The sequence below is a fragment of the Lepidochelys kempii genome, chromosome 28 (assembly GCF_965140285.1).
Source record: "Lepidochelys kempii isolate rLepKem1 chromosome 28, rLepKem1.hap1, whole genome shotgun sequence".
In the NCBI taxonomy this organism is placed as follows: Eukaryota; Metazoa; Chordata; order Testudines; family Cheloniidae; genus Lepidochelys; species Lepidochelys kempii.
This window is the reverse complement of record NC_136407.1, coordinates 3,058,588-3,082,815: the sequence shown is the minus strand read 5'-3', so window position 1 is coordinate 3,082,815 and position 24,228 is coordinate 3,058,588. Positions and strand designations below refer to the sequence as shown.

At 49.0% G+C, this 24,228-nt stretch overlaps 1 protein-coding gene and 2 non-coding genes across 3 annotated transcripts in view; 1 reads left to right on the top strand and 2 right to left on the bottom strand.

The window, feature by feature from the left end:
* Positions 1-5,540: 5,540 nt before the first annotated feature.
* Positions 5,541-5,612, top strand: TRNAC-GCA (transfer RNA cysteine (anticodon GCA)). Its single transcript has one exon. It is a non-coding gene; the product is annotated as a tRNA-Cys (tRNA).
* Positions 5,613-11,594: 5,982 nt separating this feature from the next.
* Positions 11,595-11,676, bottom strand: TRNAS-AGA (transfer RNA serine (anticodon AGA)). Its single transcript has one exon. It is a non-coding gene; the product is annotated as a tRNA-Ser (tRNA).
* A 6,753-nt stretch (positions 11,677-18,429) lies between these two features.
* LOC140904144 (uncharacterized) overlaps positions 18,430-24,228 on the bottom strand; it is a 30,529-nt gene continuing 24,730 nt past the window's right edge. The window contains 2 exon segments of the mRNA XM_078850980.1: positions 18,430-19,858; positions 23,678-23,681. Of these exon segments, the coding sequence (XP_078707106.1) occupies positions 18,430-19,858; positions 23,678-23,681 (1,433 nt within the window).

Genomic DNA, 24,228 nt, shown 5'->3' with positions numbered 1-24,228 from the left:
CATTCTGCATCAGTACACAGGCTCCTGGTGAGTGCACTCACCGTTGGCCCAAGGAGCCAAGTGGGCACAAGCCCGAGTAACACACTAACTGCAGAGACTGGACGCTGACGGGACAGGAATGAACGTAGGTTTTTAGTGCAGATATGGCCTTCGGTACATGGATAAACGTGGGGAGGCAACAGGAAATGTCCGAGGCTAGGCCAAGGTTCCCCCAGGGGTTGAGGCTGCTACTCTGGGCGTCCTGCACCCGAAAGGCTCTGGAACAAAAAAGGCACCTAAAAAGAACTGAGTATCATTTCTTTCTTTTCTTTTTTTTAAATGTCGTGACTTGGGGGTGTATAACTCATGAGTTTTGCATTCTTCTGGTCATCGAGCCATCTTGCGGTTATAGATGTTCATTAGGCCAAAACTAGAACTGGGTTCAAAAAAGAATTTGATAAGTTCCTGGAAGATAAGTCCATTGATGGCAATTAGCCAAGATGATCCGGGATGCAACCCCATGCTCTGGGTGTCCTTAATCTCTGGCTGCCAGAAGCTGGGAATGGGTGACAGGGGATGGATCACTGGATGATGACCTGTTCTGTTCATTCCCTCCAAAGCACCAGCATTGGCCGCGGTTGGAAGACAGGACACTGGGCTAGATGGACCGTTAGTCTGACCCAATATGGCCGTTCTTATGTTCAGTAAAAGTTATAGTAGATTTTTGCCTTTGAGAAGGATTTAATAGGAGATCGTATATGGCCCTTAGTGAATATTTGGGAACCAAGTTCCACACACAAGCAGTGACGTGTGAAAAAACACTAAGGGCTGGACTGAAAGGCAAAATAACAGTGGAGAACGGCAATCCCCATTGGTGCATCAAATGCAAATGAAGAAGTTTTGACACCAGGCCAGGAAATCAGCCTGATGGGAAGTCACATGATCCCACAGAATAAACATCTGCTATGAAAGTACAAAGAAAAATGTAGAATTAAAAATTCCAAATTAAAAGTCACAGTAAAAACATGGGAACACAGGTGCCAACTTTTGTCGGCCCCGGTGGGTGCTCGCGTCCCCCCACCCCAACTCCACTCCTCCCTGTCCCTATTGGATCCCTCCCCGAAGCGCGCCGCTGGGTCCTGCTTCTCCCCCCTCCCGCCCGGGCTTGCCACACGAAACAGCTGTTTTGTGGCACAAGCGCTGGGAGGGAGGGGGGAGAAGCAGGACCCAGCAGCGTGCTCAAGGGAGGAGGCGGAGCGGAGGCAGAGGTGAGCTAGAGTGGGGGGGCAGGGTGGGGAGCTGCTGGTGGGTGCTGAGCACCCACCAATTTTTCCCCATGGGTGCTCCAGCCGTGGAGCACCCACGGAGTCGGTGCCTATGTGTGGGAAGTGCTATACTAGAAACATAGATGTCATTGCTAAAGCTACGACCAACTATTTACTTGCGCATATTTTCAATGATTATTTGCTATTAAAATATAAATTAAATAGCACAGTGACATCCCTCTGCACAAAGGTAAATGATGAAGTGCTAAGAATAATAAGAGTCATAAAAATATCATTTTAAAAAGTAAACAGAACGATCAAAACTATATTTAAAACGGAGTCCAAGGAAGGGAGTGCCATTCAGGGAACCCCAGCAGCAGCAAAGATACATTTGTGACCTGCTAGGAGACTTCATGCAGACACATAAACTGGGATTAAAAAGAAAGAAGGAGGAGGACTTGTGGCACTTTAGAGACTAACAAATTTATTTGGGCATAAGCTTTCGTGGGCTAAACCCACTTCATCAGATGCTGCATCTAATGAAGTGGGTTTAGCCCATGAAAGCTTATGCCCAAATAAATTTGTCTCTAAGGTGCCACAAGTCCTCCTCCTTCTTTTTTGCTGATACAGACTAACACAGCTGCTACTCTGAAAACTGGGATAAGGGATTCTTTTAAACACTCAAAATATGTGACCCAATTTTGGGGGCTGTATGTAAAATATTTCATTGAATCAAGTCTCCCATGGTATGGGATTGGCACCCTTAATTGTCGTCTGCTGCCTGCAGCTACAGGGGCTGGTATGTACAGCCTGCTGGAAAACACGCCCCCCCTTACAGTGGCTGGGGAGTCCGTGAAGATATGGCAAGGGATCCAGGACTCTCACCCACTGGGATCCAGGACTCTCACCCACTGGGATCCAGGACTCTCACCCAGGACTCCCACCCACCCTAGTCAAGGAGGGGGAGCATCTGGTCTGGCCTCCAATCACAGCCCCAGCTTCTCTTGACACGGGCCAATCAGTGACCAGGGCATGCACATTTAAACGCCCTTCCCCGGTGGAAACGGGTGGCTTAAGAGCAATAGGGGGAGGTGAGATGTTCCCTTGCACACCAATCGGAGAACGGAGCTGGTGTGATGGGCACGTGGGAGCACCAATCAGGCGGTGGAGAGCGGCTCAGCGTATCTATTTGGAGACCACTCTGGGGCCATGGCTAATGGATGATGGAGAGCCCAAGGGGGTGTAGAAGCTGTGTGAGTCAGGGAGGGGGGGTCTGGATAGGGGCAGGCTGTGCAGGTAGTGGCTGGGTGGATGTAGGGGGTGTGGATGGGTGTGAGGTGGGTGTGTATGAAGGGCTGGGTGCTGGTGGGTTGTGGCAGTTCAATACAAGACAGGACACGGCTTTAGGCAAGCAAGCAGGCTGGTCTGCTGATGGGATCGCCCCTGTCAGCTTTTCCACCTCTTTTATTTCTCTCCCCCCCCCCCGTATCACATACCCCAACCGACCGCAAAAGGCATCAACAAAGGAAATAATATGACTTTGATTAATATTCCTATTTACTAGCCTCTATCTACTACAATCTTTATTCTCAGGCCTTCAGCTTCGGCCGAGGAAGCTTCCCACGGCTGATGTCCTTATTTTGACTTCCCAGATGGTCCATGTTTTCATGGTCCATGTCCTTGGACAGAACAGAGCAATGTGTGCATTGCTCCTACACAACAGTCAGGGTGTGCCCTGACTGTTTCCAGGTGCATGAACGCTACATGAACCCTTCAGTGGGTGGTAATGGGGGTGTGAATGTGTGTGACTTGGGTGTGTACGGAGGGCTGGGTGCTGGTGGGTGGTAATGGGGGTGTGACGTGGGTCTGTATAGAGGGCTGGGTGGTAATGGGGGGTGGATGGGTGTGAGGTGGGTGTGTATGGAGGGCTGGGTGCTGGTGGGGATGGATGGGGTGTGGATGGGTGTGACGTGGGTGTGTATGGAGGGCTGGGTGCTGGTGGATGGTAATGGGGGTGTGTGGGGTGGATGTTTTAGGATAGGGGAGGTGTGATTGGGTGGCCTGGGACATATTTTGGGAGTCCATGAGGCATGTTTTGCAGTGGGGAGGGAATCGGACACCTGCTCCCTAAGGCCAGGCTGGCTTGTTCCCTCTGCCCCTGCCCTTTTCTCCCCGGGGGCAGTGTGCCCTTGGCAGCAGGTGTGGGGTTTGCGGGTGTGCACTGGGCCGAGCCCCATAGGGGCTGGGCTGCCTCGGCTTCCCTCGCTGAGCCCTTCAGACATGGGCTCCGGCTGCTGCTGGAGACTGAAGCGGGCAGCCAGGCCGGGCATGGCTCTGACCCCCCATCCCTGCTCTCTCTCAGGCAAGAACGTGTCCAAGCCCCCAGGAAGGCAAAGCGGAGGAGGCAGATCTGGGGAGCACCGAGCAGAGGGGGACCCGGCTGCGGTATGTTGACTTGTATTTTTTAAACGGGGGAAGGAGTCAGGGACAGGAGCCCCTGGGGCCTGGCAGTGGGGTGGGCTGGGGGAGTGGGAGACTGAATGGGGGAGACCCCAGCGGTGGTGCTGATGGTGGGGGGAGAATTGGATACACAATCTGGTTAGCTGGGCGTGGGGAACGCTGTGGGGAGGGTTTTCGGGGGGTAGATCTCAGGAGTGAGGATTAGGGCCGGCCTTGGGGGTGGGTGGGCTGGGTGACTGCTCAGGGTGGGTCCCCCCAAGCTCCCACCCTCACACTGCCTCTTCCTCCCAAACACCCCACCCTCACACCTCCTCTTTCCCCCAAAGTCCCCCCCACTCACTCCTCCCCACCCCCTTTCCCTCTTTGCTCACCCTTGCAGCCAGTAAGAAGTGATTGTGCCCCCCGTGTCTGGCACCCCTGCTCCTGCCTCCTCCCCCCACTTGGAGCTGCCCCTGGGAGCCTCCTGTGTGCTGAGTGGAGAAGGGGGGCTGATCTTGGCTCACCCCATTAGCTAAACCCATAACTGTAGAGACTCTACAGCTGAAGGCTGCTTATTTTCAAATTGTATTTTTAGTTATATCTGTAAAATACCTGAGAATTCCTATGAAACCTAAACGCCAAAATAATTAGACAAATAAATTCCTGTTCTTAATAAAGAGAAAAAAAATCCCTTAATCACGTATGTTAAAACTAAGTAAATACATTTTTAGTGGAGTGAAAAACAACTGACTAAAATAGAGGTGGTAATGGCAGTAACCCAGGGTGTGCCTGTTCGAGAAAGCAAGCAGGTTTTCAGCAGATTCTATTTATTTTCATTGATCTCTACTAAAGAGTGTACAAGGTATCAAACTGGTGTTCCTGAGATCTGCGTTAAAGAAGCGCTAAACGAGCTAAAAGCCAATTAACAACTCCCAGTTTTTCCCTTTCCCCTCTGTACCTGATGACATGCCGGGTGGGGAATTCCAAACCACCCTGGATGCATATCACCAAGAAGTGTCCAGGCACTGCAGACATTGGATTGCACTTTGCTTGGGAGCTGGATAGGGGAAAAGGCAGCGTCTCAGGCTTAATTTAGCACCGTATTTTGTGTTTGTTCATAGATTTTAAAGGCAGGTTAAATCTCTGTGAACATCTGATCTGACCTGCTACATAACTGTCCAGAGAATTTTACCCTGTGAGTCCTACATGGACCCCCAACACCTTCCCGCTGAACTAGGACAGATCACTCAGAAAGTCATCGTGTTTGGATGTAAAGATGTGAAATGCTACGGGGGAAAACTGGCCCGTGTTTCAGGCTTAAATTCTGCAATTTCTACATCTAAGCATAAAACTCAGGTCCACCCTGGCCATGAATTCAGCCCAGACCTGCTGGATGGGAGACAAGAGTTCTCCCACTGAACCACAAGTGTGCAAAATATTAAAAGTGACCTGTGCACTGCCTACTGCCAGAGCCCCTCTCTGCTACATGGCGCAGGAGTGTGGCTGATCCTCTCTGCTGCTGGTCAGACTGGAATTCTTTGGGAATTAAGTCATTAATGATATGGAGATTAATGGGTTGAATGTGCCCTGTGCCTTTAAGGGATTGGAGCTAACAGTGAAGAGGTTACAGGCCACAGAGCTGGGGAGCTGGGTGTGGTCCCTCAGAAGTTGTTGTGCGTTGGTGAGATGGCGTAGGTGTGGGGATTGTGCAAGGTGTGGTGTTTACATGCACATCTAATGTTTAACAAAATGCCATTTTTAAAACCACCCGTGTCTGGGCATGGAACAGAAGCTCTTTGAGATGGGGTGTGTCCTTCATAATCCTCAAGAAACTAGATCCAACAAGACAGTGTTACAGGGAGTATAGCTCAGTGGTAGAGCATTTGACTGCAGATCAAGAGGTCCCTGGTTCAAATCCAGGTGCTCCCTTGGAATTTTTTATTTTTTAAAAATGGAAATATATTTTCATCTCCATCTGCGCTATGTTCAGGAATTCCACTGAATGGGGATGCTTGAAAAGAATTGGGACACTTAACATTTCCCTGTGCAAATGTATAAAAACTTAGCAAATCCATCCATCAGCTGAAATTAATTCCAGTCCTCTGAGGCTCTAGTTTATGTTTTCATGGATTAAACAAAGGTATAATATGATGCATATTTGCAGGTCCTTGTTCTGCAGGGACTATGCTGTGCAGAAGAACAAGAACCACATCCATTTGGGGCTCAGGAGTCTGACGAGCAAAGGGACCTTTGTGCAGGCTCCTTCACATTCATCCAGCAGCAGCTGGGCCCCCAGGACAAGGCACAAGTACAAGCCAGTGGCTCTGAGCAGGAAAAGAGCCCCCAAGAAGCTGGTCAGAGCTGCCAGGATCCCCAGAAAGGCCACCATGTCCATGTCCAGGAATAGTCCGAAGAAAGTGGTGGCTGCAGTAGGGACAAAAAACAGCAGAGAATAGCCCCCAAAAGGTCAAAGCTGCCAAGCCCCAGAAGGTGGTCAAGAAGCCAGCGGAAAGCAAGACAGGAGAGAGCCAGGCTAAAACCAACCCCAAAGCCAAGGCTAAGAAGGTGGCCCTGAGAAAGGAGTGAAGAGATTTCCAGGGGGAAGATTTCTGCTCCCCAGATGCTCTTGTAAGAATGACCATGGACCTCCCAGAAAGAGCCAGATCCCCCAGGACGAGCCACCCCACGGAGAGTAAAGCAAGGTGGTGGCAACGGGGTGTGTGAGAGGCGGGTGTTTGTCTCCCAGAGGGGAGGTGCTGTGTTGAGTGAAACACCTCCCAGGTGAGTGAAGCACTGACGAGGTAGCCTGCCCATAGCTCCTGCATGAGTTTGTGATCTGCTTCTGCTGTCCAAGAGGGACACTCTCTATTTGAGGCACGTGGGACACCTCTGTGAGGATGATCGGTTACAAAACGCTGGGTTCAATGAAAGATGGGACCATAGGAGGGGAAGGTGAATGGCAGCACCACACAGGGTCATAATATTCAGACCTGGGGCCTCACTTTCACTTCCCCTCTGTTTTCCATCACTCATTCCCTAGCAAACAGACCCTCCACACACGCACACAGAGTCACGCCCCCTCTCCCTTTCCCTCACACGCTCCATTGGATACAGCCTCTCGGTGACTCCCCCAGATGGGGGCTTGTCTCTGCATCTCCCCAGCAGGGAAGGAGGGAGGCTGAAGGACCACAGGAGATAGGTGGGGCTAGACAGGAATGGAAAAGACACTTCCTCCACCTCTTCTTAAAAGACACCCTAATCTTACCCTTGAAGAGTTCCAGCACTGGGTGGGCTCAAACCACCCACCTCCCCATAAACAGCTGGTAGCAGGAACCAGCCTTACAGCAGAAGGATGGCCACCCACTACTGTTGCTGTCTTCCTGGGGACTTGAACATGAATTTGTTGTAGCAAACACCCCCGCCCCCAAATCCATCCATGAGACAAAGGCCCAAATGTGGGCTGCAGTAGTGCAATTGGTTAACGCACAGTACTTACGGAGCAGTGCTGGGGGAGCGAGGCTGAGGTTGAAGTTGTGAGTTCAAGCCTCACCTGGAGCACTGGTTTTCCTTAAGCAAATGGTTTCTGTCCAGCTCAGAAGACACGGAGGAAAGGAGACATCAAGGTCTGTCCCTTTCACTTGTTACTTTGTCCGCAGCAGTGGTTCTTAACCTTTGGTTCTTGCCATTGTGGGCCACATATGCAACTCTCTGTGTATTATGTGGGCCACATCCACACAATATATATACTCCTTGTATGTCGCTGAGGATGTCACATGGGCCGCACGTGTGCTGATTGGGCCGCAAGTGGCCAATGGGCCCCAGGTGGAGAACCACAGAGTGCTGGGCAGAATCTACAGCTTTATGATACTCTGCTGTTCACCAACCCTCTGGGTCACAATGACTCAAGCAGAGCACTGCCCATCCTGAGAGTCTTGACCCCCTGACCCACGCCCCCATCTACTCCTGGGGGAATTCTGCGCCACTGCGCACAAGCAGAATTCAAGTCTGGCACAGAATTTTTCCCCCTCAGAAAATACGTTCTGGCCAAGAAATGCTGCTGTTCTGCCTTTTGCCCACCAGAAGCTGCATTGGCACCAGAACGGCCAGCAGTAGGAACTTCACTCCTGGGGCAATTCTGCGGCACTGCACATGTGCAGATTCATGGGCCGTGCCATAAACGTACAGCTCAGTGTAGCATAAAATCCCTGCTTTACCTGTAAAGGGTTAAGAAGCTCAGATAACCTGGTTGGCATCTGACCAAAAGGACCAATAAGGGGAGAAGATACTTTCAAATCTGTGGGGGGAAGGGTTTGGCTTTGGCTCTTTGTGTGTGTTCTCTCGGGAGACGAAGAGAGAGACCAAGCAAGTAATCTAGCCCGTACTGAATGACACATCTAAACTTACAGAAATAGTAAGTAATAGCAAGGAAATGCGTTCGAGTATCTTTTCTTTTAGCTTGTGAATTTTCCCTGTGCTAAGATGGAGGTTTATCCCTATTTTTTGTAACTTTAAAGTTTTGCCTTGAGGGGAATCCTCTGTGTTTTGAATCTGATTACCCTATAAAATTACCTTCCATCCTGATCTTACCAAGGTGCTTCTTTTTTTTTTTTTATAATAAAATTCTGTTGTTAAGAACCTGATTGGTTTTTAGGAGCCTAAAAACCCAAGGGCCTGGTTTGGTGCTCACCTTGTTTACCTATCTGGTTGGTAGATTATTCTCAAGCCTCCCCAGGAAAAGGGGTGAAGGGCTTGGGGGGTTGGGATATTTTAGGGAAACAGGAACTCCAAGTGGTCCTTTTCCTGAATCTTTGTTTAACTCACTTGGTGGTAGCAGCAGTACCCATCCAAGGACAAGGAAGGATTTGTGCCTTGGGGAAGTTTTTAACCTAAGCTGGTAAGAATAAGCGTAGGGGGGTCTTTCATGCAGGTCCCCGCATCTGTACCCCAGAGTTCAGAGTGGGGAGAGAACCCTGACAGGCCACACAGAATTTTTTTTTCTCTGCAGAAAATACATCCTGCTGGAAATGTGCTACAGTTCTACCTTTAGCCAACAGGGGCTGCTGTCCTGCCAGAACAGAGAGCAGCCATTCTCAAGCTTCAGCCGCAGATAGCCTAGAGAAGAAGCTGGGATCCTCACAGTGCCCTGCCTGTGGGACCAGGTCAAGAGGCATGGGATATGGGGGTTGGACATCGCGGGGCACATGGGGCTGTTGGGTGTCACAGATTGGGGTTCAGAAGAGCTCATGGAGGGGGGATAGACTGGGGTGGAGGCTGAATGGGAATGGAGGTGCAGGGACACATGGGGAAGGGGGGAGGAGGGTTGGCTGAGTGGGGGTGCAGGGACACATAGGGACAGAGGGAGGGGGTGCAGGGATATGGGGAGAGAGGGTGGCTGAGTGGGGGTGCTGGGATACATGTGGATGATGGTGCAGAGACACATGGGGACAAGGGCAGATGTGCCTGACTGATTGGGAGAGGCTTGGGGTTAGCCAGGGTCTGCATGGGAGAGGCTCCCCATCTCCCTAACAATCCCACCCTTGACTCCCGCCCCCCCCCAAAAAAAAGCCTGTTCCATACTTCTCCCACTCACATCCAACAACCTTCCAGGTTCACCCCAGGCTACTTCCCTCTCCCTCTGTTCCTCTGTTACCCCTGACTCCCACAAGCCTTTGCACCGCTTCTGATGGGTGCAGGAAATACAGTTCTGCACTGTAATTTCAATGAATTACTCATTGTTCTCTATCAATATGCCTAGTAAGGAACCTATTTGTCAAAAAAAATTACCAGAATATTTTTTTGTCTGTATTGTTACAGAAATACTTGCTGACAGATATTTTTAAATATATTTCCAGAATAATTGAAATTGGCATGATTATACTGAGTTATTTTGACATATAAGTGCACAGAATTTTTATTTTTTTGGCACCAAATTCCCCTGGGAGTATCAATCTTTGCTCCCCAAACCACCCTCCTGCACTCCCCCTAGGCTGTGAGGCCCAAAACCTGCCTGGCTTTCTGTATGTTGATGGGTTTGGGGTGTTTTTTTTGTCTGCTGTCTTGATGTGTATGTGGATCCTGTGTGATTTTGTGGATGTGTTGCATAGTTGTCTCTCTCTCTGTGTATATGATTTTTGCATGTGAATTGTTTTTTGTATGGTGTAACTTGGTATTCTTTTATTTTGTGGTTTTTGAGCTTTCTTGTGTGCTTTTTCTGTGTTTTTGTGGTGGATTTGTTATATGCATGTTTTGTGTGGCTTTGCTTTATGTGCATACGGCTCTGTGTACTGTTTGGTTATGTGTGTGTGTGGTTTTTGTTTATGTCTGTGCACTATGTGGTTTTCTCTAGGTTTGTGTGTGTGTGTGTGTGTGTGTGTTTATATCTTCATGTGAAAATTCACTGTAACTTTTAAAAAAATCCACACATTTGCCTATTTTCACCAGGAATTTTTCTCCATCAACAAATTCTCCAACGTTCCCTACCAAAAAATTCGCTCTTGGATGGCATCAAATTAACCTATGAAATTCTGAGGTTAAAAACTTCATCCCCTATCAGGGATTCTTCCTTAGACTCAGTGGATCAAGAGTTGGAAAATTAACCTAATTCACTTTAAAGGCAAAGCTTCACTGAGAGTTGAACTTCCACGCCCTGGTTTACAAAATGAGAAACAGAGCCAGGAAAAGTACAACTTCTTTTTGATTCCTGGAATGAATAAAGAGAGTGTTATTTAAGGGTTTGTTTCACACATTTTAAAACCAGACAGGATCTTTGCAACACCCAGTCTGACCTCCTGTCTAACACAGGCCAGAGAACTGCCCCCAAAGAATTCCTTTTCAACTAGAACACATTTTTAAAAAAAAATCCAATTTTGATTTGAAAATTGCCAGGAATGGAGAATCCACCAGGACTCTGAGTAAGATTTTCAATGGTTAATTCCCTTCCCTGTCAGAAAGCACACCTAATTTCCAATCTGAATTTGTCTAGCCTCACTTCCAGCCATCAGCTGATGTTATACATTTGTCTTCTAGATTGAAGAACCTGTTACAAAGTATTTGTTTCCCATGTAGGTACTTCTGGACTGGGATTGTCACCCTCTAACCTTTTCTGAGCGCTTTGTGTCTGTCACGACAAGGCCGTGTTTCGAAGCCTGGCATCCTTCTCGTGGCTCTGCTGACTCCTCTCAAGTTTTTCATCCTCCTTCTTGACTATGGACCTCAGAACTGGACCCATGATTCCAGCAATGGACCCCTCCAGCACCTCCATGTAGGGGCAGCCAGGGGGCTCTGCTCTTGTGCTGCCCCTGCCCCAAGTGCAGATCCCGCAGCTCCCATTGGCCGGGCACCATGGCCAATGGGAACTGCAGGGGTGGTGCCTGCAGATGGGGCAGCGTGCAGAGCTGCCTGTCTGCGCCTCTCCGTAGGAGCCGGAGAAGGGACATGCTACTTCTTCTGGGAGTCCCTTGAGGTAAGCACTGCCTGGAGCCTGCAGCCCTGAGCCACAAACCCCTGCCCCAGCCCTGATCCCCCTCCCAGCCTCCAAACCCCTCAGTCCCAGCCCAGAGCACCCTCCTATACCCCAAACGCCTGATCCCCAGCCCCCCTGCGAGCCCTCACCCCCCCGTCCCAGCCCGGATCCCCTCCCACAGCGTGAACTCCTCATTTCTGGCCCCACCCCGGAGCCCGCACCCCCAGCCAGAGTCCTCATCCCAACCCGAATTTTGTGAGCATTCATGGCCCGCCACACAATTTCTATTCCCAGATGTGGCTGTGAGGCCAAAAAAGCTCAACCAGCCCGGTCTAATCCACAGTGCTAGAGCAGGGTAATGGCAACATTTTAAGTGCAGGCAGCCTAAGGGCGAGACCAGATCTGGCCCAGGCACTAAGACAACAGCATCGACAACACACCAGTGCTTCCGTAGTTGGCAGGATTCGAACCTGCGCAGGGAGACCCCAATGGATTTCTAGTCCATCGCCTTAACCACTCGGCCACAACTACTTGATGGATGTTTGCTTCCTGACACTGTGATTCTGTTCTCACTGAATTGTCACTTCAAACTGTTTGCTCAGACCAGCTTCCCCAGCACACTCGTGGCTGTGCGGTTGTGTAAGTGTGTCCATGGCTGAACAGCGAGAATTCCTGCCCATTTCCCTTCCAGCTGGAGTGGGATTCGAGTGTGTTTGTGTTAACGACATCACTGTAGATTGTTGTTTGTTCCCCACTCTGACAATTCAAATCTTTCCTATTTAAATCTCCAGCACATCATTCCAATAGCCGGGGCCAGGATTTCTTTGGGGCACTGTCAGGGCAGAAGGTGGCCACGTCCCCTCTGTCTGACCACTGCCATTGCAGGGGAGACGGGTTCACTGGAATTGAATGCCCTGGCTCAGACAAGAGACACAGGGAGGTTTTGCTGTACATGGATCTGTGCAAAGGAAATTGTGTCTCTGTGTGAAATTGAGGCGGGAAATGAGACATCCCCATGGTGGCCCAATGCCCTAAGGAATGTGGGTGAAGGACTTGGGCTGAGAAATTATTTAACAGAGAAATCCTGACCCCCTGCTCTGGGAACAGGAACGGGACTGTCTGAATTGTCAGAGTGGGGAACAAACAACAATCTACAGCGATGTCGTTAACACAAACACACTCCGATCATGCTCCAGCTGGAAGGGAAATGGGCAGGAATTCTCGCTGTTCAGCCATGGACACACTTACACAACCGCACAGCCATGAGTGTGCTGGGGAAGCTGGTCTGAGCAAACAATTTGAAGTGACAATTCAGTGAGAACAGAATCGTAGTGTCAGGAAGTAACCATCCATCAAGTAGTTGTGGCTGAGTGGTTAAGGGATGGACTAGAAATCTATTGGGGTCTCCCTGCGCAGGTTCGAATCCTCCTGACTCCGGAAGCACCGGTGTGTTGTCATTGCTGTTGTCACAGTGCTAACTGGGGCCAGATCTCGTCTCAGTCTTAGGCTGCTTATGCTTGTGACATGGCTCTAGCACCCTGGAGTAGACCGGGGTGGGTGAGTTTTTGTTCCCGGCCAATGGGAGCTGCAGAGGTGGCGCTTGGGGTGGGGGCAGCATGCAGAGCAGAGCCCCCTGGCTGCCCCTATGAGTAGGAGCTGGTGGGGTCCATCCCACTGCTTCCAGGAGCCATATGGAGCATACGAGTAGGAGCCAGTGGGGTCCATCCCACTGCTTCCAGGCCACCGACCCTGTTCCTGGATGGAGCACTGGAGCGGGGCAAGCCCCAGGCCCCGTTCCCCAGCAGGAGCTCGAGGACCAGATTAAAACAGCTGGTGGGCTGGATCCAGCCCATGGGCCATAGTTTGCCCACCCCTAGCCTAAGGAATGTGGGTGAAGGACTCGGGCTGAGAAATGATTTAACGGGTTTGTATCAATTTCTTGCCCTGATTAAAATCTATGGCTAAAAGGCAGCCGCTGTTGTTAGTACGTGTACCTGTGGGTGTCAAGTCCGTGGCCTTAACCAGGGGTAGTCGATTATTTTATCAAGATCCAAATTTCCTAGTCAAGGTATAGTGAAGTTTTAGTGGGGGAGCTCTAGGTGGGAAACACTATTTCACGAGGAGGGTAGTGAAGCACTGGAATGGGTTCCCTAGGGAGGTGGTGGAATCTCCCTCCTTAGAGGTTTTTAAGATTGGCCTGGCTGGGATGATTTAGTTGGGGTTGGTCCTGTTTTGAGCAGGGGGTTGGATTAGATACCTCCTGAGGTCCCTTCCAACCCTAATCTTCTATGATTGTAAGGTCTAGACTCCAGAAAAAATAATACACTGATGATAATAAGAAGTATATAAAAAGATTTTGCAGTCACTCGGGGCTTAACTATGCTGACTGTGTCGTGTTTCAGTCCTTATATCTGGTGCCACTGTCTTTCCCTTTAGCCTGGTCATTTACCAAGGGTAAAACTAAACAGCTCTTCAGACACAAGGGAGTGTTTGTGTTCATTCCTGTGAGCTACACAGGGGTTTGATGTTGCTGCCTTCAATCCTCTGGCTCTGCCAGAATAAGGAACAATTCAGGCTGTCACTGAACTGAAGGAGGGAGATGATTTTTTGACTGGGCGGCACCCATCCTCTTAAAGGTGTTTGTCTAGCAGGCAGCCCTGGTTCCCAGGTCTCTCCTGAGGGAAGAAAGTTTTGATGCAAAAGACTAAAACTTTTAAGGGAGAGGAGGGAAAGGTGATGGCCACATGATGGGGCAGGTCTGAACCACAACATGGTTCTGTTATGTGGGATGACTCTGCACACTGACTGATCTCCACGCCCTTGGATTTGAAGAGATGTTTAATTTAGCCCTTGGAAAACTACAAGACTAAAGCAATTCTGTGTGTGGTTACACTAGGACTGAAGGATTAGTTAGTGCTCTAATGAATTGTAAAAAAACCAAACCCACTTAATTTAAATGTGAGCTGCCTGGTGTTAACAGCTGGTTTCCCAGGTCAGTTCCAAACGTTCTAGAAACACCCTGGGTTCCCTCACGCCTCGGTGGGAACTAAAGGGAATCGTCCCGGGCTGCCCTTGGCTCCAGGCTGATTTATCCGGGGAGGGGACATGGAATTGATTTGTTTGCTATTGAGAAGGGAGCCAGGCCAGTTTTGGGGGAACAAGAACTCCCAGCATCTTCCCAGCCCACCCAGGCTTCTGGGGGCCCTGCATGTCTGACTCTGGAGTGTGGAGAAGGAACAATTGAGGCAGAGGACAGACAGGGCTGGGCAGATGCCAGGAGCTCAGCACCAGAGGCCTGTACTGGCTCCCTCCTCAGCAGGAAACAATCAGTCCCCACCCTGGGACAGCAGCGTGGGGTTAAGGGCAGCATCCAGTGGGGCGTTCTCGTCTTGCTCCCACTGGGGTGAGCAGGGACCTGGGGGGGTTTCTAGCAGATCAGTTGGAACTGATTTGGGAAACCAGTTTTTAATAACGGGCAGCTCACGTTCAGACTAAATTTTGTGACAATTTTCTTTATAATATAAAAGAATTCATAAGTAAACGGGCAGGAATTATTGGAACTCTTTTCTCCTAGTGTTCCCGGCCATAAAAAGAAATGGCTTTTTGGCTTTTCATGATCCGGGAGTCAGGAGACAGGAACATGGTCTAACACAGAGTTTCCAGGTGCAGAGAACAGGACCCCTCAGCCGGGTCCATTCTGGGGGGCAGTGAGCCAGACAACCACGTCTGCACTTCACTCCACGTCCCCAGCCAGCCCCCAACTGAAACTCTCCCCAGACCCTCCTGCTCTGGGCTTTGTCCCTTTCCCGGGCCAGGAGAAATTCCTTTGTTTCCTTTGTTCTCCAACCCTTTAGCTCTCACCTTGCAGCAGGGAAGGGCCCAGGCCATCAGTTGCCAGGAAACAGGGTGTTGGCCATTCTGTGTGTCCAGACCCCTGCACACACCTGCCCTCTAGGGCTCTGCAACGATCATACACCCTTATCCTATCACCTAGATACTTAAGAACTGCAGAGGGGAAACTGAGACACCCCCACAATATTCAGAGAAAACATTAAGAACAGTCCCTCTTCATCATGTCAGGCCCTTAGGGTGTAAAGTTAAAATTTCAGCACTGGGCAGTATGTGGGAGCAACAGGGTGTGTGGATTATGGTGAAAGGAGCCCCAAGAACAGCCTGGAAGTTCCTGCTTCGGACACAGGCAGGTTTCTTGTGCATTTAATGTCCCCTTCCAACCTGCGTTTGGGGTTTGATGGGTTTAAAGGATGCCTGGTCAAAGGGAATTTTCATTGCTCTCTTTCTAAGAGTTTACACCTGGAGTTGGCTTTGCTAGCTGGTTAATATCTAGCTGGCAGCCAGAGCCTATCCGCTTTATATTGATTAAATACTCCTGGGGGAATTCTGCACCACTGCACCATGCAGAATTTTGCAGAATTCCCTGTCTTCCCTGTGGAATTTCTGGCCACTAGGGTGGACTCTTCCGACTCGTAGGGCCTGGGAGACCCTGCCACACCATGTCTCCCGATGGGACAGTAAAGAAGTTGCAGGAAGTAAAGACTCTGGGGGTGCTGGTGTTTGGGCCGGGGGCTGCCCCATGCCTGGGCTCTGTGGGGAGGGGACTGCTGGTGTTTGGGGGCTGCCCCATGACTGGGCTCTGTGGGGAGGGGACTGCTGGTGTCTGGGGGCTGCCCCGTGGCTGGACTCTGCAGGGAGCGGGTTCTGGTTTCTGGGCTGGGGGATGCCCCGCAGCTGGGCTCTGGGGGGGATGGGAGTGCAGGTGTCTGGGCTCTAGGGGCCCCACACAACCCCTCCAACACCCCCACAACTGGAACTGGGGTGTTGTAGGAATTTCTTTAACTCTCCACTCCTGGGGGAATAATTTTTTGCTGTTGTCTGTGTTTGTTGAAAGGTATTTTGAAATAAATTACCAAAATAATTGAAACGGGAGTGATTATATTGTGTTATTTTGACAAATCAAATATACAGAATTTTTAATTTTTTGGCACAGAATTCCCCTCAGAGTAATTAAAGGGCAAAAAAACCTCATTAATGCAGAGTTAAGGTTACCCAGTGGAATGTTGTCTGCCTTCAGAACCTCAGCTTCTGAAAAACTCACACATCTGAAAACTAGGAAACTCAAAGTTAAGGTTGCCCACACAACCTTAACTCTAGGTTTCAGAGTAACAGCCGTGTTAGTTTGTATTCGCAAAAAGAAAAGGAGGACTTGTGGCACCTTAGAGACTAACCAATTTATTTGAGCATAAACTTTCGTGAGCTACAGCTACATCGGAGCTGTTGCATCCGATGAAGTGAGCTGTAGCTCACGAAAGCTTATGCTCAAATAAATTGGTTAGTCTCTAAGGTGCCACAAGTACTCCTTTTCTTTTAACCTTAACTCTGCCCTCTTTCAGTCATTCCCCAATGTTCCCCTCAAACACAAACATCTTCACTCAGCCAACACCACAATGGCTGACAGGCACAATCTCCTTACCTCCATTTACAACCCTCCGAACTAGACCCCCAACTTCAGCTGGGCCTGAGCAGACACAACCCCAAGCCAGGGCAAGCCAGATGGCAGTGGTGACTGGCCCTGACCATTACAGTGAAAGCAGAGAAATCTACAACCAATCCATCCCTACTTAGAGATGCCCCCCATTCCACGAACCCCTCATGAGGCAAACACAGCCTCAGCCCACCTCTCCCCTCCCAGCTCCCTACTCCTGAAAGCCTGCATAGGGGAGCTCACTTGCGATGCTCTGAGCCCCCGAAGATGCAGTGGGAGCTGAGATGGGTTCTCTCCCCACCCCCCCAGCTGCTCTGTGAGAACCAAAGGGTTAACACAGAGGGAGCTGATAAGGCTCTGACTTGGACTGGCTGATCTCCACCCAGATGCTCTATGGTTCTGAGCCGGGAGCTTATTGAAAGACATGATTTGCTATACATTTTAATGAAATGTATAAAACAAATAAAATGAAGAAGCTCACTAAACCGAAACCTATTTTTAACACCACTCAGCTAGCTCTGTATAAGTCACTTTCAGTTTCATATAAAATTAAATTCTAGGTTCCGTCTGATTAATCAAAAAGCAGGAGAGGAGATTCCCCCGTCGCTTTCTCCTCTGATCCATTCAAACCTGCCTCACTCCACAGCACTTCATTGTTATAGAATTGTGTTACTGACAAAAAACAACAGCATTGTCGTAATAGGGGAAAACTACCAAACTTCTCCTGTGCAAACGATCGCAGCTCAGCAGGAAAAAGCCCAGAAGGGGCTCTGTCAACAGACAGAAACTGGGATTTAAATGGGGAATGATTGCACTGTGTTTGGGATCCATTGGAATTCCCCATCCAGGTCTGGGACATTCATCTCCAGCCCTAACTAGTTGGATTTAGGATCAAATTGCTATGAAGTGCAGAGACTCTTTGGGAGGTGGAGGGATAGAATATAGGTGGATAAGCTCCATTGTGGCTCAAACAGACCCCAGCACTGCTGGAGTGAGGGGGCCTAGTGACGATGATGGGGAAGGAGGGAATCCCGCTGACTCACCCCATTTCCTTCCGGTGTCGTAGAGGCCGAAATGATACATTTGTCCCACTCCTGCTCCTCCTCTTTGTTATATTGAGATAGATTTTCAATAAGGGAAATGGTAAAAAAAAAACAAAACAAAAAACAACCTGCTGCCCAGCACAACCTGGACCAGCGTGAGAACAACTGGGAATGAAACAATCTGTCACCAGAGGGGGAACTTGGTGACTCTAACACTCGCTCTGCTACAGCGGGGCCAGTATAAAGGTGCTGCTCAGGGCCTGTCTCGACTATGAAATTGGCGTTGATTAGGACCGGTCAAAGGGGAAGGTGCGAGCTAACCCCAGCCTGGGCTTTGTCAGCACGGCACATACAGCGGGGTGTTGGCACTGGGATCGCCACCTCCAGCAGGCCGAGCCCATGGAAAATCCTAGCGGAGACAAAGCCCAGGTTGATTTTCGCTCAGTGTAGCTACTTGAGGTCTCCCCTATTTCCCCCACCTGGGGCTGACGGACACTCCGTGCAGGAGGGACACACTCCCATGATGACTCGCAGGAGAAGGGAGTAGGTAGAAAGGACCACGGGATTCACCCCAGAGAAGGGCGACCTGCAAAACAAAAAGCAGGCAACTCATCTGGGGGAACTGAGAGAACAGGGTGACTCAAATGGTGCAAACAGCCCTAAAAAAGTCGCTATGTGGGAATTAGCAAAGGTCTTTAAAAAAATCTTTTCTCTGCCTACACAAAGTTTTATGGTGTGTCTCTAGCCTGTGAAATCGCTGATGTCTATTAAGGTGTGAGCTCCGGATCAAACTTTTCCCGCACTCACAGGCTGCTCTCGTGTGTGGATCCTCCGATGAATAGTAAGACTTGAGCTCTGAGTGAACTTTTTACCGCACTCACAGCATTCATAGGGGCGCTCTCCCGTGTGCATTCTCTGATGATTAATAAGGTCCGATTTAAAAGTGAAGCTTTTCCCACACTCAAAGCATTCATGGGGTCTCTCTCCCGTGTGGATCCCCTGATGTCTAATAAGGGATGAGCTCTCAGTGAAACTTTTCCCGCACTCGGAGCACTCATAGGGTTTCTCTCCTGTGTGGATCCTCCGATGTTTAATAAGGCCTGAGCTCTGAGTGAACTTTTTCCCACACTCGCAGCATGTATAGGGGCGCTCTCCTGTGTGGATTCTCTGGTGATTAATAAGGCCTGAGCGCTGAGTGAACTTTTTCCCGCACTCGCAGCACTCATAGGGTCTCTCTCCTGTGTGGTCTGCCTCACGTTTAAGAACGTTTGATTTCTCACTGAACTGTTTCCCCCACTCACAGCATTGATAGGGGCGCTCTCCCGGGTGGATTCTCTGGTGATTAATAAGGCTTGAGAGCTGAGTGAACTTTTTCCCGCACTCACGGCATTCATAGGGACTCTGTTCTGTGTGGCCTCTCTGATGTGCCCTAAGGTTTGATTTCTGACTGAACTGTTTCCCGCACTCGCGGCATTCATAGGGGCGCTCTCCCGTGTGGACCCTCTGATGTTTATTAACGTCTGATTTGAAAGCAAAGCTTTTCCCACACTCACAGCATTTATACGGTCTCTCTCCTGTGTGGATCCTCTGATGTCTTATGAGGGATGAGCTCCGAGTGAAGCTTTTCCCGCACTCACTACACTCATAGGGTCTCTCATCTGTGTGGCTTGCCTGATGTTTAGTAAGGCTTGATTTCTCACTGAACTGTTTCCCGCACTGACAACATTCATAGGGTCTCTCTCCTGTGTGGCTTGTCTGATGTTTCATAAATTTTGATTTCTCAATGAATTGTTTCCCGCACTCAGAGCATTCATAGGGGCGCTCTCCCGTGTGGATCTTCTCATGCTTAAACAGGGCTGAGCTCTGAGCGAATGTTTGCCCACACTCACAGCATGTATAGGGGCGCTCTCCTGTGTGCATTCGCTGGTGATTAATAAGGACTGAGCTCTGAGTGAACTTTTTTCCGCACTCACGGCACTCATAGGGTCTGTCTCCTGTATGGATTCTCTGATGTCTAGTAAGGGTTGAACTCCGAGTGAAGCTTTTCCCGCACTCACAGCACTCATAGGGTCTCTCCCCTATATGGATTCTTTGATGTCTAATAAGGGTTGAACTCCGAGTGAAGCTTTTCCCGCACTCACAGCACTCATAGGGTCTCTCTCTTGTGTGGCTTGTCTGATGTGTAATAAGGTTTGATTTCTCGCTGAACTGTTTCCCGCACTCACAGCATTTGTAGGGGTGCTCCCCTGTGTGGATCCTCTGATGTCTAACGAGGGTGGAGTTCAGAGTGAAGTGTTTCCCACACTCAGTGCATGTGTTTTTTCTCTCTTCTGTAGGTATTCCCTGCTGGGCTGTGATTTCCTTGGAGTCCTGGTGAGCCCCCTGACAATTAATGGATTTACCCACTTTCTCCCTGGGCTGGTTTCCCTGCTGCCTCTCCGGCCTGTGCTGGTTCTCACAGGCTTTCCCCTTCACACAACACCTGGACACATTCCCTTTCGATCCTTGCGATAATCCCCCGCGCGCTTCCACTTGCTCAGCATCTTCCTGCTCAGGATTCAGCTCCTTGTTCTCATTCACCATCCCAGCACCTGTCAGGACAGAGAGAGAAACCTCAGAAACACGGGTGGAAAAGAAGGAAACAAACTGAAATTAGAGCTTGAGAGACAGGGAAAAAAAACCCCTGGTAGTGAATTCTCCTAAACTTTTCTCCACAGCGGCAAGAAGAGAGGATTTGGAGGCAGAACTGTATCCGTCAGGGAGGGAGCTGCTGCCGGGTGTCAGTCAGGATGGGTAGGAAGCCGTAAGCGACAGCTGCCCATAAGGTGCAAGGCCTCCTGGGGATACTCCTGAACTCCGAGAGCTCCCAAGGCCTTTTTAGGGAGTCGCAGGTATTTCTTTCAGCCACGGAACGTTTTTGAATTGATTTAAGGATCCCTCACCTGCGCAGGCACCTCTCGGGATCTCTCCTTCCTCAGAGCCCTGGAGATCCAGGCCCCACGGCTCCTCCCCTTGTTCCAGCTGGGAGATCATGTCAGGTTTGGGAATGGGAAACCCTGCTCAGGGGATAGAAAACAAGGGAGATCAGGGGAGTTCATGGGACATTTCTCACCGAGAAGAGTCTATCGGTTTTACCCCAGCCCATTTTAAAGTACTCAAATCCTGGAGGCAGCTCCCCAGGGGCAGGACATTTTTCTTGCTTTTTGCAGACGTTCCTCTTGGAAGTTTTCTCTCTGATACTAACATGTTTGTGTTAAAAGTAATAGTTTAAAGTGCTCTGAAATCCACATGCAGACCTTTGCTCGGTCTGTACTTAACAGTTTTCCAGCGTAGCTGTGTCAGCTACGGGTGTGAAAAATCACACCACTGACCAATGTTCCCTCGAATATTTTCCATCCACGTGCGGGTTGAATTTTGTTATGCGCTCCACCAGCATTGAGGTAATGTGTGGGTGCGCGCTACCAGTTCAAACAAAACCCTAGATAGAATATATATTCTTAAACAGTTCCTAGGTATGGAGGAAGAAGAGAGAATATTAAACAAGGGATAATTATCAAGGTGCACTGCTTAAGATGTGTATTTAATATGAAATCAAATAAAAAGAAAATGGACACTGCCCTTGGAGTACATGTATTTTATCATCCTTTCTAACAACTCAAGCTAGTAAACACACCCAAATGTGGCCTACTGAAAACAGCTATAGAAATAAAACAAAGCCATGGCCACTTAGTAAAAGCATAAAAAGTATGCACCGGAGACCCAATTTAATAACCTCCTCCTACCATACAGCCTGATCACTAAATCTTCAGGGAAAGCTGCTCTCAAAAAATGAAGCATCTGCCAAAACACTAGCATGCTACCGACTTTCGCAGTTCCCCAAACTATCCCTCTTGCATGCATATTATCTGCGCACACAGCCCAGCTTTAAGATGCTAAACAAATCTATGAGTCAACTAGAAACAGTCATGCTCTCATCGCAAATATTAATACAATATTGTCTGATACTGGAAAGGAGAGTAGAAGGTTTTCACTCAGGCTTATACCATTTCTATGGGATGTCAATTCTTAACTTGGTGAATACTTCACACACGTAGAACAGGAAAAAGAAGTAATAAAGCAACACACAGCAAACAAAACCCCGAACAAACAAGTGACAACACTGAAAATACAAAGGGAAGTAAAACAGCAACTGGCTGGTGATGGGTATTTTAAATGAGTGTCCAGGACCTATGCAAGTGCAACAGAGCCCTGCAGAAACAGGCAAAGTTCTCCTGTTTTCACATTGTGTGTGTGTGTCACCAACTCAAAAACTCAGAGCAGAAGCCCTGGAGCAGACTGACACATGGCTTCGGAGTTTACAGACAGATCCCTGCTTCAGAGAGCTTGCAAGTAAGGTCTTCATCCTACAAAACACCTATTCCTACTTCTGAGTCAATGGGAGTACTCTGACATGCCAGAACTATACCAGATGGAAAGCATTAAGGCCAGATCTTTGCTAATACCTCTCCCCAGACAAATTCTAAAACTTAATGGGAATCACTTGTCTGGAATCCAACTCTAATTGAAAGGCCAAACAGCATCCATGGTCAAGTTCTTCCAGTTTTAACAATTTCCCATGTATTGATTAGTAACACAGGATATTTTTTAAAAAATCATTAAGATCTCCGTGTTCAGATACCTCCCAAGAATTATGTTGTAAAAGAATCCTTTTTTCTTTTTCTTTCTTACCTTAAGCCATTAACACCCATGTAAACTTTGTTTGAAATGTAACCATGCCAATGTCACGAGCTAGGCCTAGCCAGGTGCTTTTGCTCCAATATTTATTCACTAAAGCCCCAATCCCGCAAACGCCTATGTATGGATGCCCTCCAGAGGCATAACTGTTTGCAGGATCAGTACCTAAGAGAGAGTAAATAGCATGAAAGCAGCTTCTTAAAGCGACACTGTGCCCGCAAGGGCTGGGGGGGGGGGGGGAAGATATCAGCGAAAGGAGGACACTCAGGCCTAAGAATAGCAAACTATGCTTTATTGAAGGAAGGAAGAACTTACGCTCCAATCTGCATGGGGAGCCCCTAGGATGCGCAGAGGGACTGTAGGGGACTCTGGCCGTTCGGGACAGCTGACCAGGCAGGACTCCACCAGTGGGGAGTCCTCTGTGGCACTGTATTCTCTGCACTTATCTCGGGGTTACATGCGGTCAACAGCTGGCTACATTCTTATATGTACAATTTATGCTTGTTACATAAACTGACTCGTTTACAGGCAAAAATATGCTGAGCTAGGCTACAATATCTTTTGGCAGGATCTGTCGGACAAAGTTCATTGAAACCGCCTGCATCCTCCACTTACATCCAGTCACATACTCAGTCGACCACTTAGCTCCTCGCCAATCTTCCGCAACCTTGCCCCTGCAGACACCAATCAAAATAAAAATCACAGATCTATTTCTTTTAACCTTGGATTGCTGTACTTTACCCATCAGATCACTACGACAGAAAGATCAAAGTGTTTTTTCAGTTTAAAGAAAAGGAGTACTCGTGGCACCTTAGAGACTAACCAATTTATTTGAGCATAAGCTTTCGTGAGCTAAATTGGTTAGTCTCTAAGGTGCCACGAGTACTCCTTTTCTTTTTGTGAATACAGACTAACACGGCTGTTACTCTGAAACCTTTTTTCAGTTTCTTCAGTGTGTGGACTGGACAGCAGTTTAGAGCCTGATCCTGCAGTTATTGAGACCTCACTGCAACCTAATCTGCAGTCTGCACTCTTTAAAAATACTCATATAACCTCCTCAGAACTCTAGGAAGAGGACAGATTAATTACACGTATCTACAAAAGCAGCCTAAAGGCTTTACAATAAAAAAAACACCAGTACAAGTCGTATTCTGCATTAAGATCTGCTAATGCAGAATCCCTCCGCCCTCTTTACTGCTCTGCTCTGGATCTGTCTCCCTCCAGTCAAACTAAATCTTAGCCCAGTCTTTCTCACATCTCTGGCAGATGTCCACCAGCTGTCAACTGAAATGCAACATGGCCCAAAGCAAGCTCTTCATCTTTCCCTGCTAATACTAAGTGGAAAATATTTTGGTTTAGAACCGCAGAGGATTCACTGTTTTGTGTTTGCTCCCTAATTCTAACAGGGGAAAATAGCGGGGGTGCCACATTATTCCTTCCCCATCAGATTATTCCTGGGATATTTCAGATCTCGTAATTATATCAACAATCAGGTGGTAATTAATACCAGCTCCTCACCCTAGCCTTATAGTTACCTCAACAACAAGAAAAGGCAAGATGTGCTTGGACTGATCTTGCTCTGATGCATTAATCAGACAATGGAGTTTCCCCAGCACCCCACCTCCCATGTAGCCACATTCCCCGCATGCCCCAAAATGCCAGCAACCCGCCCAAAATCTTAGCACCCCAACCCACGTGCAGCCTACTCCCACCAGCCCCTCCACCCCCCGACCCGTGCAGCCTGCTCCCCCAGCCCAGCCTGGAGCGGAGAGTGAGTTCTGCATCTCCCCCGCACCGGCAGCTGCA